Raw genomic sequence first — 16,893 nt, 5'->3', positions numbered from 1 at the left:
TGGCACTCAACCACAGCTCTACTTCTAGCTCTCTGCTGATCAATTTCAAGTAAGGGCCTCACAGACTTTCTCGCCCAGTCTGCTCCTGAGCAGTTAGAATTACATACACAAGCTACCAATACCCAGCTTCCACAAAAACCTGTTAAGTAGAAGCCAGAGGACATATCAGTAAGTGAAGACTCCACCAGACTGTTAATGAAGAGTCCTCATGCTACTCACAAGTTTCCAACAGAAACAAATGAAACAAAAAAATGAAGAAAAACGGTGAATAAAAAGTAAAAGGTGAATAAAATTATAGCAGTTCCATCATTTCTCCTGGAGTATAAACTCATGTGTTCGTGGGTTCTTAGACCCTTATTTGAGCTTTGTTATAGACAATATTGCTTTCTTGTTTGTTTGGGGGTTGTTTTTTGCCAGTCATGGGGCTTGAATCTGGGCCTGGGCCTGGGCGCTGTCCCTCAGCTCTTCAGCTCAAGGCTAATGTTCTTCCACTTGAGCCACGGCGCCACTTCTGGCCTTTTTGTTTATGTGGTGCTGAGGAATCAAACCCAGGGCCTTATGCATGTGAGGTAAGCGCTCTACCACTGAAGCCCTCCCCCCTCTTTTCTTTTTGGTACCAATCCTGATGCTTGAACTCAGGGCTTTGGGTGCTGTCCGTGAGCTTTTTAGCTCAGAGCTATTGCTCTACCACTTGAGCCACAGCTCTACTTCCAGCTTTTAGGGTGCTTACTTCAAGTTAAGAAGCTCATAGACTTTCCTGCCTGGATTGGCTTTGAACCTAGATCTTCAGACTCTTAAGTAGCTAAGATTACAGGTATGAGCCACTGCTGCCCTCTAAATATTGCTTTTTTTTTTTTGGATCCGGTCATGGGGCCTGAACTCTGGGCCTGGGTGCTGTCCCTCAGCTCTTCAGCTCAAGGCTAGCGCTCTACCACTTGAGCCACAGCGCCACTTCCGGCTTTTTACTCTTTGCTTATGAGGTGCTGAGGAATCAAACCCAGGGCCTCATGCATGCAAGGCAAGCACTCTACCACTGAGCCACCTTCCCAGCCCCATATTGCTTTTTTATATATAAAATCATCCTAAAAAATGGAAAACTTATCTGTATGATCTCACAACTGTTTTACAATATATGGGCCAACCATTGTTCAAATAGAAAACCTCTCTCAAGGTTTCTGGCTCTGGTCAACAGTATCTCTCTTGAGCAGACTGGGTTAGTGATGATATGCATGATGGATGAGGCACAATATGCCTTGAGATGAGATAATGAATGCAGATTGGAAACAGGAGAGGGGAAACCTAAGGCAGCAGCGGAAAATGAAGAGAAGCAACAAGTCATGAGGCTGGTAGTGTGTAATGAAAAACAGGAGGAGATGCTTGGAGACACAGGGAATACTGTGAGCAATGAACCTTTTTTTCATCAAAGGTTTTAAACACCTCCTGGTCCTCATTAAAACCTGGCTTTCCCCCGCAGACCTCATTAATAGCCACTTTTCATTCTGATTTTCATGCCCCTTTGATTCCACAGGCAAGGTCAGCTTCTCCTTGGTTATTAACATCCTTCCAGTCCACTCTTCTTTTTCTAACCTCATTAAAAATTCCTACTTTCATGAGACTTAGGATATGCGGCTAGGACACATTCTCTCTTTTTATTGCAGTGAACTATGCAACTTTACCACTTCTTTTTCATTCACTGAAGAAAACTTTGGCAAGTGTTTTCAGAGTTCCTAGCTCTCTAATTCCTCTCATCTTAGAAGACCTATTCCTCCTGTAAAACTAGGAAAGCAACACACTTGGGCTTTCCCACTTAACCCCCTTCTTTCGTCCATTCACTATAGGAACATGAGCAGATGAGAATAATTCACTTACAGTTAGCTGACTGATCTGTAAGACATTCCAGTCAGATATCTCACATCAGCAGTCTCCTCTCCTCCTATTGTACCTACCTAATAACCCTAACCACTTGTTCTTTCACTTCACTAGGATTTCCCTTCCCACTACTTCCTATTTTTCCTCAGCCCCTGTCTTTGTTGACTTCTTTTCCCACATAGCTGATATTCTGTCCTCTATTCTGGCAAGAATTCTCAACAGCTGAAACTCTTGTGGCTCATGGTATCACAGGACAATTAGCAAAGGATATGTGTGTTCTGTGTAATAGTCAAATGAAGACTGTAATGAGAGATGATGTTTCTAATAAAAGAAAGATGAGAAGTGAGATGTGAAGTAGCAAATGAAATATAATGGATTGGGTGTATTTTCCTGGCGAAACTCCAAGCCTTCATCCCCCTTAATTTTATCCTTTAAAAAATCTGCACTCAAGCTACTAGAGGGTGGGGGTAATCACACCATTTGTCAGATAGATGCTAAATTCATACTAGCAAGTTTCAACAAAATGCTAAGAACACTCTGTCATGCAGAAAAAGCATTAAGATAATTCTCATGATCTCAAATAGCTATGTTAAAAAAAAAAGGCTCAAATTTATCAAAATAATGTCTTAATTTAAGAAGCCAAAAAAAAGAGTAAGCTCTACAAAAATCAACCTAAGAGAGTAAAATCAATGGAACAGAAAACAAGAATTAAAAAATTAACAAAGCTTAGTTCTTAAAAAAAAAAAGGTAATAGATGAAAGTAATGACAATTTTTTTGGCTGGTCGTGGGGCTTGAATTCTGGGCCTGGGCGCGGTCCCTCAGCTCTTCAGGTCAAGGCTAGCACTCTACCACTTGAGCTACAGCGCTACTTCTGGTTTCCTGGTTTATTGGAGATAAAGAGCTTCATGGTCTTTCTTGCCTGGGCTGGCTTTGAACTGTGATCCTTAGAACTCAGCCTCCTGAGTAGCTAGGATTACAGGCGTGAGCCACTGGTGCCCAGCTTAGTAGTGACAATTTTTATTAATCAAAATGGAGACAAAAGCTGGGCCCTGGTGATTCACGACTGTAATCCTAGCTACTCAGGAGGTTGATATCCAAGGATCGCAGTTCAGAGCCACCCTGGACAGGAAAGTCTGTGAGACGGGGCTGGGAAGGTGGCTCAGTGGTAGAGCGCTTGCCTTGCATGCCTGAGGCCCTGGGTTTGATTCCTCAGCACCACATAAGCAAAAAGAAAAAAGCCGGAAGTGGCGCTGTGGCTCAAGTGGTAGAGTGCTAGCCTTGAGCTGAAGAGCTGAGGGACAGCGCCCAGGCCCAGAGTTCAGGCCCCACGACCGGACCCCCCCCCCCCCAAAAAAAAAGAAAGTCTGTGAGACTCTTATCTCCAATTAACCACCAGAAAACCGGAAGTAGCACTGTGGCTCAAGTAGAAGACCTCTTGCCTTGAGCAGAAGAGTGCAGGGACAGCGTTCAGGCCCAGAGTTCAGAGTTCAAGACCCACAACTGACAAAAAAAAAAAAAAAGAGATATAGTCATGTGGTGATTAATGTATATTTGATTGGATTAGATACCTAGAGACTTGGGAAACCACTATTTCTAGGTGAATCTTTGAGAATGTTCCTGGAAGAGATTAGTGTTTCTATCAGTGGATTGGGTAAAAACACAAAAGAACAACAAGGTCCCAGACTAGAAGAGTTGTTACCTGCCAGTGTAGACCAAGGGTGTAGAACAAGGGAATACCACTAGGAGATCTGAGTATTCATCCATATTCTTGTTCACAGACCAAGTAAGAGAGAAAGACAGGAGGCAGGGGTGAACTAGCTGAACACCTGTTTTTAGAACATTCTGGCTGTCTTACTATGCTTCCATATTCAACACTCTCTAATGACATTGCCCCCCTTTTTTTTTTTTTTTGTCGGTTGTGGGGCCTGAACTCTGGGTCTGGGCGCTGTCCCTCAGCTCTTCAGCTCAAGGCTAGCACCCTACCACTTGAGCCACAGCACCACTTCCACCTTTTTCTGCTTATGTGGTGCTGAGGAATCGAACCCAGGGCCTCATGCTTGCAAGGCAAGCACTCTACCAATGAGCCACCTTCCCAGCCCTTGTCCCATTCTTAAAGAAATGGAAAAACTTGGAAAAAATATGTATTAGGTGAAGTAAGCCAGATGCAAAGAAACATAGGCTACATGGTTTCTCTCATTTGTAACAACTAGAATATGTCTAGGTTATCCTTAGGAGTGGATCACATAGCTCAGTAGCTATGTGCATATGACCATATAAAATGATACCTATTGAAATAAAAAAAAATTCAAACTTTATTTTCTTCAAGGTCAGCAAGGTGCTTTGGCATATCCTGGACCTACATGCTACCATATTTTTATTACTCACCTACTACTGGAGCTTAAACTCATGGCTTTCTCAGCTGTACCCTACCACTTGAGTCACACCTTTACCCATCCTTTTTGCTGGCTACTTTAGAGATGGAGGCTCTTGGACAATTCTATCCAGACTGCCTTTGAACCTTGATCTTCCTTTTGAATAGCCAGGATTACAAGCATGATCCCCCAGCACCCAGCTAATAATTGCATTTTCTAAGAGCTCTTTCTTGTTCTCCAATTATACTTCTTGTTTTGTTTTGTTTTGCTTTTGTGCTGGTCCTGGGGCTTGAACTCAGGTCCTGGGCACTGTTGTTGAGTCACATCTCCATTTCAGGCTTTTTGATAGATAATTGGAGATAAGAGTCTCACAGACTTTCCTGCCTGGACTGGCTTCAAATAGCAATTCTTAGATCTCAGGCCTCTGAGTAACTAGGATTACAGATGTGAGCTACCAATGCCTGGCACCTTTTTTTTTATAGTCATCTAATTTTTGTTGAGTGCAAGCAGTATCTTTTTATGGGCTTTAACTTCTAGTTCTGCTAGCTGGTGAAATGTGTTTTGCTAAATGAGAAGAAAAGAAGTTTCTCCTTGGGGAAGGAGCCTTAAATAGACACACTAATTGGCCACAAACATTTTGAGTTGATCCCATGCTGGGTAGCACGAGGAGAACAAGGGCAGAAAGGGTATGACTATAAGATGTAAGAGTGGGAGAAAGCCACTTTACCGGATAAAGAAGCCTGCCTGCCTTCCTTTCTTTCATTCTGTTCTTTCTTTCTCTTTCTTTCTTTCCTTTCTTTTTTCTTTCTTCCTTTCTTTCTTTCTTTCTTTTTCTTTCTTTCTTTCTTTCCTTCTTTCTTTCTTTCCTTCTTTCTTTCTTTCTTTCCTTCTTTCTTTCTAATATTTGGAGACTTTCCCTCCCTCCCTCCCTCCCTTCCTTCCTTCCTGTCTCTCTCTCTCTTTCTTTCTTTCTTTCTTTTCTTTTCTTTTTTTTTGTTGTTGTTGGTCGTGGGGCTTGAACTCTGGGCCTGGGTGCTGTCCCTCAGCTCTTCAGGTCAAGGCTAGCACTCTACCACTTGAGCTACAGCGCTACTTCTGGTTTTCTGGTTTATTGGAGATAAAGAGCTTCATGGTCTTTCTTGCCTGGGCTGGCTTTGAATCATGATCCTCAGATCTCAGCCTCCTGAGTGGCTAGAAATATAGACCAGCGCCTGGCCAGAGGGCATTTTCATTTCTTTTCTTTTCTTTTTTTTTTTTTTTTACCAGTCCTGGAGCCTGAACTCAGGGCTTGGGCACTATCAGTTAAGCCATAGCACCACTTTCTGCCTTTTCTTTTTATGTGGCACTGAGGAATTGAACCAGGGCTTCATGCATGCTAGGTGAGCACTCTACACTAAGCCACACTCCCTGCCTGCATTTTCTTTTTAAAGTGATACATAAGTTACCCACATCATTGCTGCCTTTTATTTACTTCGCAAATATTTAGCCACATCTAAAAGCAATGGGGGCTGGGATATGAATGGCCATATACTCAGACTGAACTTTGTAACTATGAAATAAGGAGAGATTTGGGGAACAATTAGCAATGTATCTCACTTCTCAAAGTGAATCAAAGAAAGAAAAGCCCACAGATGCCCCCAGTGGCACAAAGCACACGTAGTTAAGATATGGCCAGGTAGGGGGTTGGGAATGTGGCTCAGTGGTAGAGCGTTTGCCTTGCATGCCTGAGGCCCTGGATTTGATTCCTCAGCACCACATAAGCAAAAAGAAAAAAGCCGGAAGTGGCGCTGTGGCTCAAGTGGTAGAGCACTAGCCTTGAGCTGAAGAGCTGAGGGACAGCGCCCAGGCCCAGAGTTCAGGCCCCACGACTGTACCCCCCCCCAAAAAAAAAAAAAAAAAAGATATGGCCAGGTGCCAGTGACTCACATTTGTGATTCTAGCTAATCAGGAGGCTGAGATCTGAGGATTAATGTTCAAAGCCACCCAGGCAGGAAAGTCCATGAGACTCTTATCTCCTAATAACCACCAGAAAACTGGAAGTGGACCTGTGGCTCAAAGTGGTAGAGCACTAGCCTTGAGCACAAAAGCTCAAGGACAATGCTCAGTCAGGCTCTGGTGGGTCTCCCTTGTTAACTACTCATGAGGCTGATGATGGAGGTTCAAAGCCAGCATAGTTGGGAAAGTCTGTGAGACTCTTATCTCTAACCACTAGAAAACTGGAAGTTGTCCTGTGGCTCAAAGAGGGAAAAGGACTAGCTTGAGCAAAAGAGCTCAGGGACAATTCCCAGGCCCTGAATTCAGGCCCCACAACTTTTTTTTTTTTTTTGTCGGTCGTGGGGCTTGAACTCTGGGCCTGGGCGCTGCCCCTCAGCTCTTCAGCTCAAGGCAAGCGCTCTACCACTTGAGCTACAGCGCCACTTCTGGTTTTCTGGTGGTTTATTGGAGATAGGAGTCTCACGGTCTCTCCTGCCCGGGCTGGCTTTGAACCGCGATCCTCAGATCTCAGTCTCCTGAGTAGCTAGGATTACAGGCGTGAGCCACCAGTGCCCGGCTAGGCCCCACAACTTATAAAAACAAAACAACACCAAGACACTGTACTCAGGCCCTAAGTTTAAGACCCATGATCACCAAAATAAACCCCAAAAGAGAGAGAGAAAGAGAGAGAAGGAGAGAGATGAACCACCCTCCTTATGTGGTTTGGCCCACTTTTGCCATTAACATCTTGGCTATGGTCAGGTAAGGTCCTTTATTTAGTTATTTATAAAGAACCCAAGCAAAATTTAAACTCAAGACTTTATGAAGTTGATAAAAGTCTGGCTGATGGGCTGAGAAGGTGGCTCAGTGGTTAAAGCGCTTGCCTTGCATGCCTGAGGCCCTGGGTTCGATTCGTCAGCACCACATAAGCAAAAAAAAAAGAAAAAAGCCAGAAGTGGCACTGTAGCTCAAGTGGTAGAGCGCTAGCCTTGAGCTGAAGAACTGAGGGACAGCGCCCAGGCCCAGAGTTCAGGCCCCACGACATGACCCAAAAAACAAAAAAAGTCTGGCTGACTTTGACTGAAGATACTGGAGTAAATCTTGTATGTGACATCCTGTGCTCACACTAGGCACTCTACACAGGCCACACAGTGACATCTGACCTTGAATTCACAGACCTCCTCTCTTGGGAACAAGTGAACACGCTTCCTAAAGTGACCAAGAGTATAAAATGCCAGTGCAGTCCTCGGCTGACCTGTAATAGAGAGATCACTCTCAAGCTGGTCGCATAAGAACGACCGCTCCTGCCGGGCGCTGGTGGCTCACGCCTGTAATCCTAGCTACTCAGGAGGCTGAGATCTGAGGATCGTGGTTCAAAGCCAGCCCGGGCAGGAGAGACCGTGAGACTCCTATCTCCAATAAACCACCAGAAAACTGGAAGTGGCGCTGTAGCTCAAGTGGTAGAGCGCTCGCCTTGAGCTGAAGAGCTGAGGGACAGCACCCAGGCCCAGAGTTCAAGCCCCATGACCGACAAAAAAAAAAAAAAAAGAATGACCGCTCCTGCCTACATTCCTCATCACTGCAAGCAGACAGCCTTTACTTGTTAGCTCTGACATGGGCCACACTAGCTTCCTTTGTCTATCATGAAGAGACTTTAAATACTCTTTCCCAGGGAATCCCTCCTTAATTCAATTCCAAACTGAATTTTAGCATCTCATTTTGTAAGAGGAACATTATCTACATGTTACATCATGCACCTCTCAAGCGACTTAAGTTTAACATATAACAAATCTCCATGTTCAAAGCAGAGTGAGGTATGAGCTCAGATCAGCAGAGCCATGGACTGTTAAGTCAGGCATACATTTCTTCTATAATTTGCAGTGAAAGACCAGAGCAGAAACATATATTGAATTCCCTGCTCAGTGGCCTGAGTGTCTTCTCTGCATGTATTTCAGAGAAAACTTAAGTCACCAAAAGACAGAAGGCGGAAGTGACGCTGTGGCTCAAATGGTAGAGTGCTAGCTTTGAGCTGAAGAGCTCAGGGACAGTGCCCAGGCCCAGAGTTTAAGCCCCATGACCGATAAAAAGAAAAAGAAAAAGAAAAGAAAAGGACAGAAGGCTAACACTGTGTGCAATCTTATGAATTCAGTTCATACAGAGTATACACAGGCTGGGTGCCAGTGGCTCACACCTGTAATCCTAGCGGGGATCTGAGGATCATAGTTCAAAGCCAGCCTGGGCAGGAAAGTCTGTGAGACTCTAATCCAATTAACCACCAAAATTTTTAAAAAGCCAAGCTGGGTGCTGGTGGCTCAAGCCTGTAATCCTAGCTACCCAGGAGGCTGAGATCTGAGGATTGTGGTTCAAAGCCAGCCCAGGCAGGAAAGTCCCTGAGACTCTTTATCTACAATTACCCACAAGAAAACTGGAAGTGGTGCTGTGGCTCAAGCAGTAGAGTGCTCACCTTGAGTTGAAGAGCTCAGGAACAGTGCCCAGGCCCAGAATTCAAGCCCCACAACCAGCAACAACAAAAACAACAAATTTTAAAAAGCCAGAAGTGGAGTTGTGATTCAAATGGTAGAGCCCGGGACTGGGAAGGTGGCTCAGGGGTAGAGCGCTTGCTTTGCATGCCTGAGGTCCTGGGTTCGATTCCTCAGCACCCCATAAGCAAAAAGAAAAAAGCCAGAAGTGGTGCTGTGGCTCAAGTGGTAGAGCGCTAGCCTTGAGCTGAAGAGCTGAGGGACAGTGCGCAGGCCCATAGTTCAGGCCCCTCGACCAGACCCCCCCCCCCCCAAAAAACAAAAACAAAAAAAACAAATGGTAGAGCCCTATCCTTGAGCAAAGCAGCTCAGGAACAGTGCCCAGACCCTGAGTACAAGCCCCAGGACCAGCATGCATGGACACACACACACACACACACACACACACACACACACACACACACACACACACGTGTATATGAACTTCTAATGATATATTAGCCCACAGTAGTGTATGATGAAAGGGAGATAATTTTTCTTATTGAACAATTCCCCTGAGGCCCACTACTTCTTTAAAAAGGGACTAAAGAATGAATATTAGCCGGGCGCCAGTGGCTCACACTTGTAATCCTAGCTACTCAGGAGTCTGAGATCTGAGGATTATGGTTCAAAGCCAGTCCAGGCAGGAATGACTGTGAGACTCTTATCTCCAATTAACCACCAGAAAACTGGAAGTGGCGCTATGGCTCAAGTGGCAGAGCACTTTCCTCGAGCTGAAGAGCTGAGGGACAGTGAGCAGGCCCAGAGTTCAAGCTCCACAACTGACCAAAAAAAAAAAAGAATACTAAAACGTCCTGCTTTTGTTTTTTTTGTGCATCAGAAGGACAAGATGCTGACCTTCCCATATAGGGGACACTTTAGGGTTCTCTGTCCTTCAAGGAATGGAGGACTTTCCTGAGAGGGCTGAGGAGGCATTTAAAAAAATGAACGAACCAAAGAACTCACCCAACTATTCAGATACTGAAGAAGGCTCATTTACTCAAGGCTACCATTAGAAACATAATAGTTAAGCAGTATTTACTTCTCAAAAAAGATGATGCTAATATTGCCTAAGTTCGATGACTGGTTTTGCAAACAAGTCTTGAAGTTCTTTTTCAAGTTCTAAATATTTAAATATCTCACACCTCCAGTTTATTTTTATTTTTAAATAAAATAAGAGTCTCACAGGGACTTTTCTGCCTGGGCTATCTTCAAACTGCAATCCTCATGTCTCAGCCTCCTGAGTAGCTGGGATTACAGGTGTGAGCCACCTGTGCCCGGCTTTACATCTCAAGTTCTCTCTCTCTCTTTCTCCTCTCTCTCTCTCTCTCTCTCTGTCTGTCTTTCTGCCAGTCATGGGGCCTGAACTCTGGGCCTGGGCACTGTCCCTCAGCTCTTCAGCTCAAGGCTAGCGCTCTACCACTTGAGCCACAGCGCCACTTCCGGCTTTTTCTGCTTATGTGGTGCTGAGGAATCGAACCCAGGGCTTCATGCATACAAGGCAAGCACTCTACCACTGAGCCACCTTCCCAGTCCGACACCTCAAATTTTAAGCCACTTTTCACTTCCTGGAAGTTGGGGAAAGAGGAAAATATGTAATGCATTTTTGTTTGCTGTTTATCATGGTAAACAGTTATGCTTGTATTTTTGGAAATATAGTTTGCAAATTCAATGGGACATATTCACATTCTACCTATAGGGAATTCTAATTTCTCCTTGAAACACAAAATGGCCTAAACATAGTTATTTCAAAACAGAAAAAATAAGCCTGGTGTGGTGGTATACACTAAATTTCAGCACTTCTGCCGAAGCAGAAGGATTGAGAATTTAAGGCCAACCTGTATCCCATAGCAAGACCCTGTCTCAGAAAAGTCAGACTAAACAAAAAAATCCTAAACAATGTGTAATTGTATGTGTAAATAAATAAACGATCTATTTTTCTTTTTTTTAAAGATATTCTTCTATTAACACATTTATTTCCTTACCTAGGTTCATTTTTTGAAAAAAACCCTCTGAGAAACTTCCAGCAATTGGATCTGGCAGGAAATTGTGTGAGCAGTGATGGATGGCTTGCCTTCATGGGTGTATTTGAAAACCTGAAGCAATTAGTGTTCTTTGACTTCAGTACTACAGGATTCTTACCTGATGCAGCATTAGTCAGAAAACTCGGTCATGCGATATCCAAGTTAACTTTCTTACAGGAAGCGAGGCTTACTGGGTGGCAATTTGATGATGATGATATCAGTGTTATTGAAGGTGCTTTTAAACTAGTAGTTGCTTAAAGGTCCTTTAAGTCAATGCATGCTGTAGGGGGAGATTTAAAAACCTTGAAAAATGAAAGCCAAAGAAGATGAGGACAAGCAAAGTTTCACTGGATAACAAATGCAATCATTTTGTGTCTCATCTCTCCAAGTAGAATTCCTAACTTCTTAACTCTGTTCATCTTTATATTATCCTTGGCCCCCAGAATACTAGATGACAAAAATTTATATATTATATGCATATTTACTTAAAATAGCCCACTTGGCACGTGATAGACTCAATAAATATTTGCTGATTGTGAGATAATCAAGCTACCACCAATTAATAGCTATTGAATAAAGAAACAAACCAAAATTAAAACTGGAAAGAAAAGTTTACATATTGAATGTTAGTTCCCTCAGTCTTATTTGACAAAAATGGAAATGTAAAAAGCATTTACTCATCTTTAGAAGATAAACATTCTTTAGTCAAGCAATAAGTGGCGTTTTCAAAGCAGCTCAATCATTCAGGCTTAAAATTCAGGTCTCCTTCTAGTAGCTGACATGTTCATTGTAATTCTGTCACTTCAGAAAGGAAAAATGTGTCCTGATTTTTTTTTTTTTTTGTCAGTCGTGGGGTTTGAACTCTAGGTCTGGGTGCTGTCCCTCAGCTCTTCAGCTCAAGGCTAGCGCTCTACTACTTGAGCCACAGTGCCACTTCCAGCCCTTTCTGTTTATGTGTTGCTAAGGAATCGAACCCAAGACCTCATGCATGCCACTTTCCCAGGCCCATATCCTGCTTTTTTGTACCCCACAAAGACAAAGAATCTGGGGCTGGGAATGTGGCGTAGTGATAGAGTGATTGCCTCGCATTCATGAAGCCCAGGGTTCCATTCCTCAGAACCACATACACAGAAAAAACCAGAAGTGGCACTGTGGCTTAAGTGGTAGAGTGCTGGGCTTGAGCAAAAAGAAGCTCAGGGACAGTGCCCAGGCTTAGAGTTTTAGCCTCAGGACTGGCAAAAAAAAAAAAAAACAAACCTTTTTATCACTACCTCCCACATGATCTCTCCAACACTTATGGGTGTACATGCACACACAAATAAGAAAAACCTCATTCATGTACAGATGCAACTCAAGGCCAGTCTGAAAACAAACAAACAAAACAAACAAATGGTGTTAGCCAGTATGTGGTAAGCCTTTGATCCTCATGGCACCCAAATTAATGATGTGCATGTTGGTATAGACATCACCGGCTTACAAGTTGAGAAAGTCACTGGAGATCCTGAGAACTGCATTTGCTTAGTAACTTGACATACATTTTGTAGATTGAGTTATAAAATTTTAGTGCTCCAACTTTTCCTCCTAATTTTATTTTTTTTGGTCAGTTATGGGGCTGAACTCTGCACCTGGGCACTGTCCCTCAGCTCTTCAGCTCAAGGCTAGCACCTTACCACTTGAGCCACAGCGCCACTTCCAGCTTTTTCTGCTTATGTGGTGCTTGAGGAATCGAACCCAGGGCCTCATGCTTACGAGGCAAGCACTCTACCACAGAGCCACCTTCCCAGCCCCTCTCCTAATTTTATAGATGAGGAAAATCAGTGAAGTTAAATGACTTACTTGCTATAGCTTCAAAAATCTGTAGCAGCAGCACAGCAGTAGACTGGGAATCTAAATCTCTTGCCTCTTAGTTCAGTGATTTTTTTCCCCCCCTATTATTATATAGTGAATTCTTTTTTTTTTTTTTTGGCCAGCCCTAGGGTTTGAACTCAGGGCCTGAGCACAGTCCCTGAACTTCCTTTGTTCAAGGTTAGCACTCTACCACTTGAGCCACAGCGTCACTTCTAGCTTTTTATGTGGTACTGAGGAATCAAACTCAGAGCTTCATGCATGCTAGGTAAGCACTCTACCACTAAGACACATCCCCAGTCCTGGAGTGAATTCTTGAAACTGGGTTGATCATATTAAGAGCCTGCCCTTGGGTATGTTGTGTAGTAAGGCTTGTACTCAGGGGCTCATGCTCTCGCTTGGCTTTTTCTACTCTAGGCTGGTGCTCTGTCACTTGAGCCATGCCTCCACTTCCAGATTTTGTCGGCCGTGGGGCTTGAGCTCTTCAGATCAAGGCTAGTGCTTTACCACTTGAGCCACAGTGCCACTTCTGGTTTTCTGGTAGTTTACTGGAGATAAGAGTCTCAGGGACTTTTCTGTCTAGTTTGGCTTTGAACCACAATCCTCATATCTCAGTCTCCTGAATAGCTAGGATTACAGGTGTGAGCCACCAGCACCTGGCTATGAACTAATTTTTTAAATCAAACTTCCTTCTTGGTCTACCTTCAAGTGATTCTGAGACAAGAATTACTAGTAAGGATGCTGCATACAGACATAAGTTGTGCACATTCCTTACTTTCAAATCAGGAATCAGCTAGCAAATAACACTTCTTTATATAATACTGCATGGGCCAATTCCACAGGCAACAGTTGGTATACTGATTTCAGCAAGTAAGGCTAACTGCTTTACAACTGCCAGGGTACTTTGGGTGTCCATTCTCAAGCAGTTTAGGTGGGTATTAAAGCACCTTTGGTGGAACAGCTCTGAAGAGAGTGTTGAGAGAGTAGGAATAGAAATTCACACAGAACTGTTCAGTACTTGAACACTTTATAATACCATTGGGCTTAAGAAGTTACGTATGGGGGCTGGGAATGTGGCTTAGTGATAGAGTGCTTGCCTAGCATGCATGAAGCCCTGGTTTCCATTCCTTAATACCACATAGAAAAAGCCAGAAGTGGTGCTGTGGCTCAAGTGGCAGAGTGCTAGCCTTTAGCAAAAGAAGCTCAGGGATGGGAAAAGGAGCTATGTATGGGTGTGGCAACATGGACTTCTTAATTAACACTCAGTCCATAAAGGGCTGCCTTTACAGGACTCATATTTAGATGAAGTCAGTGAGGAAAATGACTACAGAATATTGGCTAGTATTTATTTACAGTTTCCTCAGTACTGAGGAAATGCAAGTGTAAAATGTACTAATATATGTGTGTATATACATACACACATATATACACACATGTATATGTAAAATACATAATATATTTTTTTTATTTTTTGTGCTGGTCCTGGGGTTTGAACTCAGTCAGAGTCTGGGCACTGTCCCTGAACTTCTTTTGTTCAAGGTTACTGCTCTACCACTTAAGCCACAGCTCCACTTCTGGCTTTTTTGTACTTTATTGGAGATAAGAGTCTCCAAGGCATTCCTGGGCTGACTTTGAACCACCATCCTCAGATCTCAGCCTCCTGAGTAGCTAGGATTACAGACGTGAGCCACTGGTACCCATCAATGGGTACATTTCTTCAGCAAGTCAAATGTTTGATTTGTAGATGTCAAAGCCAATGACCAGGGGGTCATTGTGGCTTTGTGGTAGAATGCTTGCCTAGCATGCATGAAGCCCTGGGTTCCATTCCTCAGTACCACATAAATAGAAAAAGTGCGAAGTGGCGCTGTGGCTCAAGTGGTAGAACGCTAGCCCTGAGCAAAAAGAAGCTTAGGGACCCAGGCCCTAAGTTCAAGTCTTAGGACTGGAAAAAAAAAAAGCCAGTGACCAATTAACTCTTCAGTAAGCAAAGCATATTTAGAATATGATCACTTGTTACCACAGATGTCTATAATTCCACTCAACAGCTTCCTAGAAGTGTCTGTTATTCCACTGTGAAGAGAAGGTTTGGCAGTATTGTTCCTACTTAATAAGATAAATTGGAAAAAAGTCCTAAAAATTCTATAAAAACAAAAATCTTCTCTAGATAGCTGGCTGGAAAAGCCATAAATCTCTAGAAGTACTAGATTCTAGAAAAGCTATACCTTTTAAAATGTACAGAAGTCAGAAAACAACATAAGCAAAATTCTTTTAAAAAAATACCTTATAATTTTGGTACCAGTGTCTCATTCCTGTAATCCTAGCTACTTAGGAAGGTGAGATCTGGAAGACTGTGGTTCAAAGCTAGTCTGGGCAGACAAAGCTGAGACTATTATCTCCAATTAACTATCAAAAAGCTGGAAGCAGAGGTATGGCTCAAGTGGTAGACTGCTAGCCTTGAGTAAAAATGCTAAGGGAGGGTATTCAGGCCCTGACTACAAGCCCTAGGACCAACCGCCCCCCCCAACACACACACACACACACACAATTACCTCATAGTAATTTGCTGGTTGTCTATTATGCATTTTGGAAATAATACTGGTCATATTAAAGTTTCTAGGGCTGGGAATGTGGCTTAGTGGTAGAGTGCTTGCCTAGCATGCAGGAAGCCCTGGGTTCGATTCCTTAGTACCACATAAACAGAAAAGGCAGAAGGGCCCTGTGGTGCAAGTGGGAGAGCACTAGCCTTGAGCACAGAGAGGCTCAGAGACAGTGCCCAGGCTTGGGCTATAATCCTAGCTGCTTTGGAGGCTGAGATCTGAAGATCAAGGTTCAAAGCCAGCCCAGGCAGGAAAATATAGGAGACTCTTATCTCCAATTAACCACCAGAAAATCAGAAGTGGTGGTGTAGCTCAAATGGTTGAGCACTAGCCTTGAGCTGAAGAGCTGAGGAACAGTGCCCAGGCCCAGAGTTCAGGCTCCACAACCACACCACCAACAAAAAAAGCTTCTAAAAATCTGTACTTGGATAACAAACAAAAAGTAAAAGTTGGGCTCCTACTGTTCATATCTGCAATCCTAGTTAATCAGGAGGCTGATATCTGAGGATGGTAGTCAAAGCTATATCAGGAAGGAAAATCTGTGAGACTCTCATTTCCAATTAATCACTAAAGCCAGAAGTAAACTGCGCACTGGTGGCTTAGGCCTGTAATCCTAGTTACTCAGGAAGCTGAGAACTTAGGTTCATGGTTCAAAGCCAGCACACGCAGGAAAGTCCATGAGACCCTTTATCTTCAATTAATCACCAGAAAACCAGAAGTGGAGCTGTGACTCAAGTAGTAGAATGCTAACCTTGAGTGAAAGAGCCCAGAAACAGTGCCTATGCCCGAAGTTAAAGCCCCATGACCACCACCACCTCCAAAAACAAAAAAGGGAGAAGTAGAGCTATGGCTCTCATAGGAGAGATTAGCCTTGAGGAAAAAAGTGGAGGGACAGTGCCCAGATCCTGAGTTCAAGCTCTAAGTAGGACTGCATAATCAATCAATCAATCTATCAATCAATCAATCTACATGATTCTCACACTTCATCAAATAATTCACTTTTTTTTTAAAAAAAATCAGTCCTGAAGTTTAAACTCTGGCCTGGGTGCCGTCCCTCAGCTCCACTTGAGTTAGAGCTCCACTTCCGGTTTTCTGGTGGTTTCTTGGAGGTTAAGAGTCTCCTGTACTTTCCTAGCCGGGCTGGCTTTGAACCACGATCCTCAGATCTCAGCCTCCCAAGTAGCTAGGATTACAGGTGTGAGCCTCTGGCACTGGGCATAATTCACTATTTTTAACAAAGCAAAACAGAAAAAAATATAAAATAGAAATCAACTACTGCAGACCTACAATACTATTATACTCTATAATCTAAGGTCTATTTTTTTTTTTTTAAGACCACAAAAAGTAATTCCCCACTTTTTTTTTTTTTTTGTCGGTCGTAGGTCTTGAACTCTGGGCTCAGCTCTTCAGCTCAAGGCTAGTGCTCTACCACTTGAGACACAGCATCATTTCTGGCCTTTTCTGCATATGTGGTGCTGAGGAATCTAACCCAGGGCCTCATGCATGCAAGGCAAGCACTCTACCACTGAGCCACTTTCCCAGCTCTCCCAAAGCATATTTATAAGTTTCACTGAATACTGTATTCTCAATAAGGTGACAGATCCACTCAATCAAGTGGCCTAGAAAGGTAAGGTCGCATCTCACTGTAGTGAGCCACAAAGATTGCAAAAGTTCAAATTCAGAGAAACACAC

General features: G+C 43.4%; 1 protein-coding gene across 3 annotated transcripts in view; it reads left to right on the top strand.

The window, feature by feature from the left end:
* Positions 1-11,303, top strand: part of Nlrc4 (NLR family CARD domain containing 4) — a 35,322-nt gene extending 24,019 nt beyond the window's left edge. For all 3 annotated transcript variants that reach the window (XM_042696809.1, XM_042696808.1, XM_042696807.1), the window contains exon 9: positions 10,725-11,303. In XM_042696809.1, the coding sequence (XP_042552743.1) occupies positions 10,725-11,017 (293 nt within the window). In that variant the 3' untranslated portion in view covers positions 11,018-11,303. The remainder of the gene's footprint in view (positions 1-10,724) is intronic.
* Positions 11,304-16,893: the final 5,590 nt, after the last annotated feature.

Source organism: Dipodomys spectabilis, unplaced genomic scaffold (genome assembly GCF_019054845.1).
Source record: "Dipodomys spectabilis isolate Male_0828 unplaced genomic scaffold, ASM1905484v1 ptg000210l, whole genome shotgun sequence".
In the NCBI taxonomy this organism is placed as follows: Eukaryota; Metazoa; Chordata; class Mammalia; order Rodentia; family Heteromyidae; genus Dipodomys; species Dipodomys spectabilis.
Note: the sequence above shows the minus strand (reverse complement) of the source record. Positions and strands in the feature narration are given on the sequence as shown.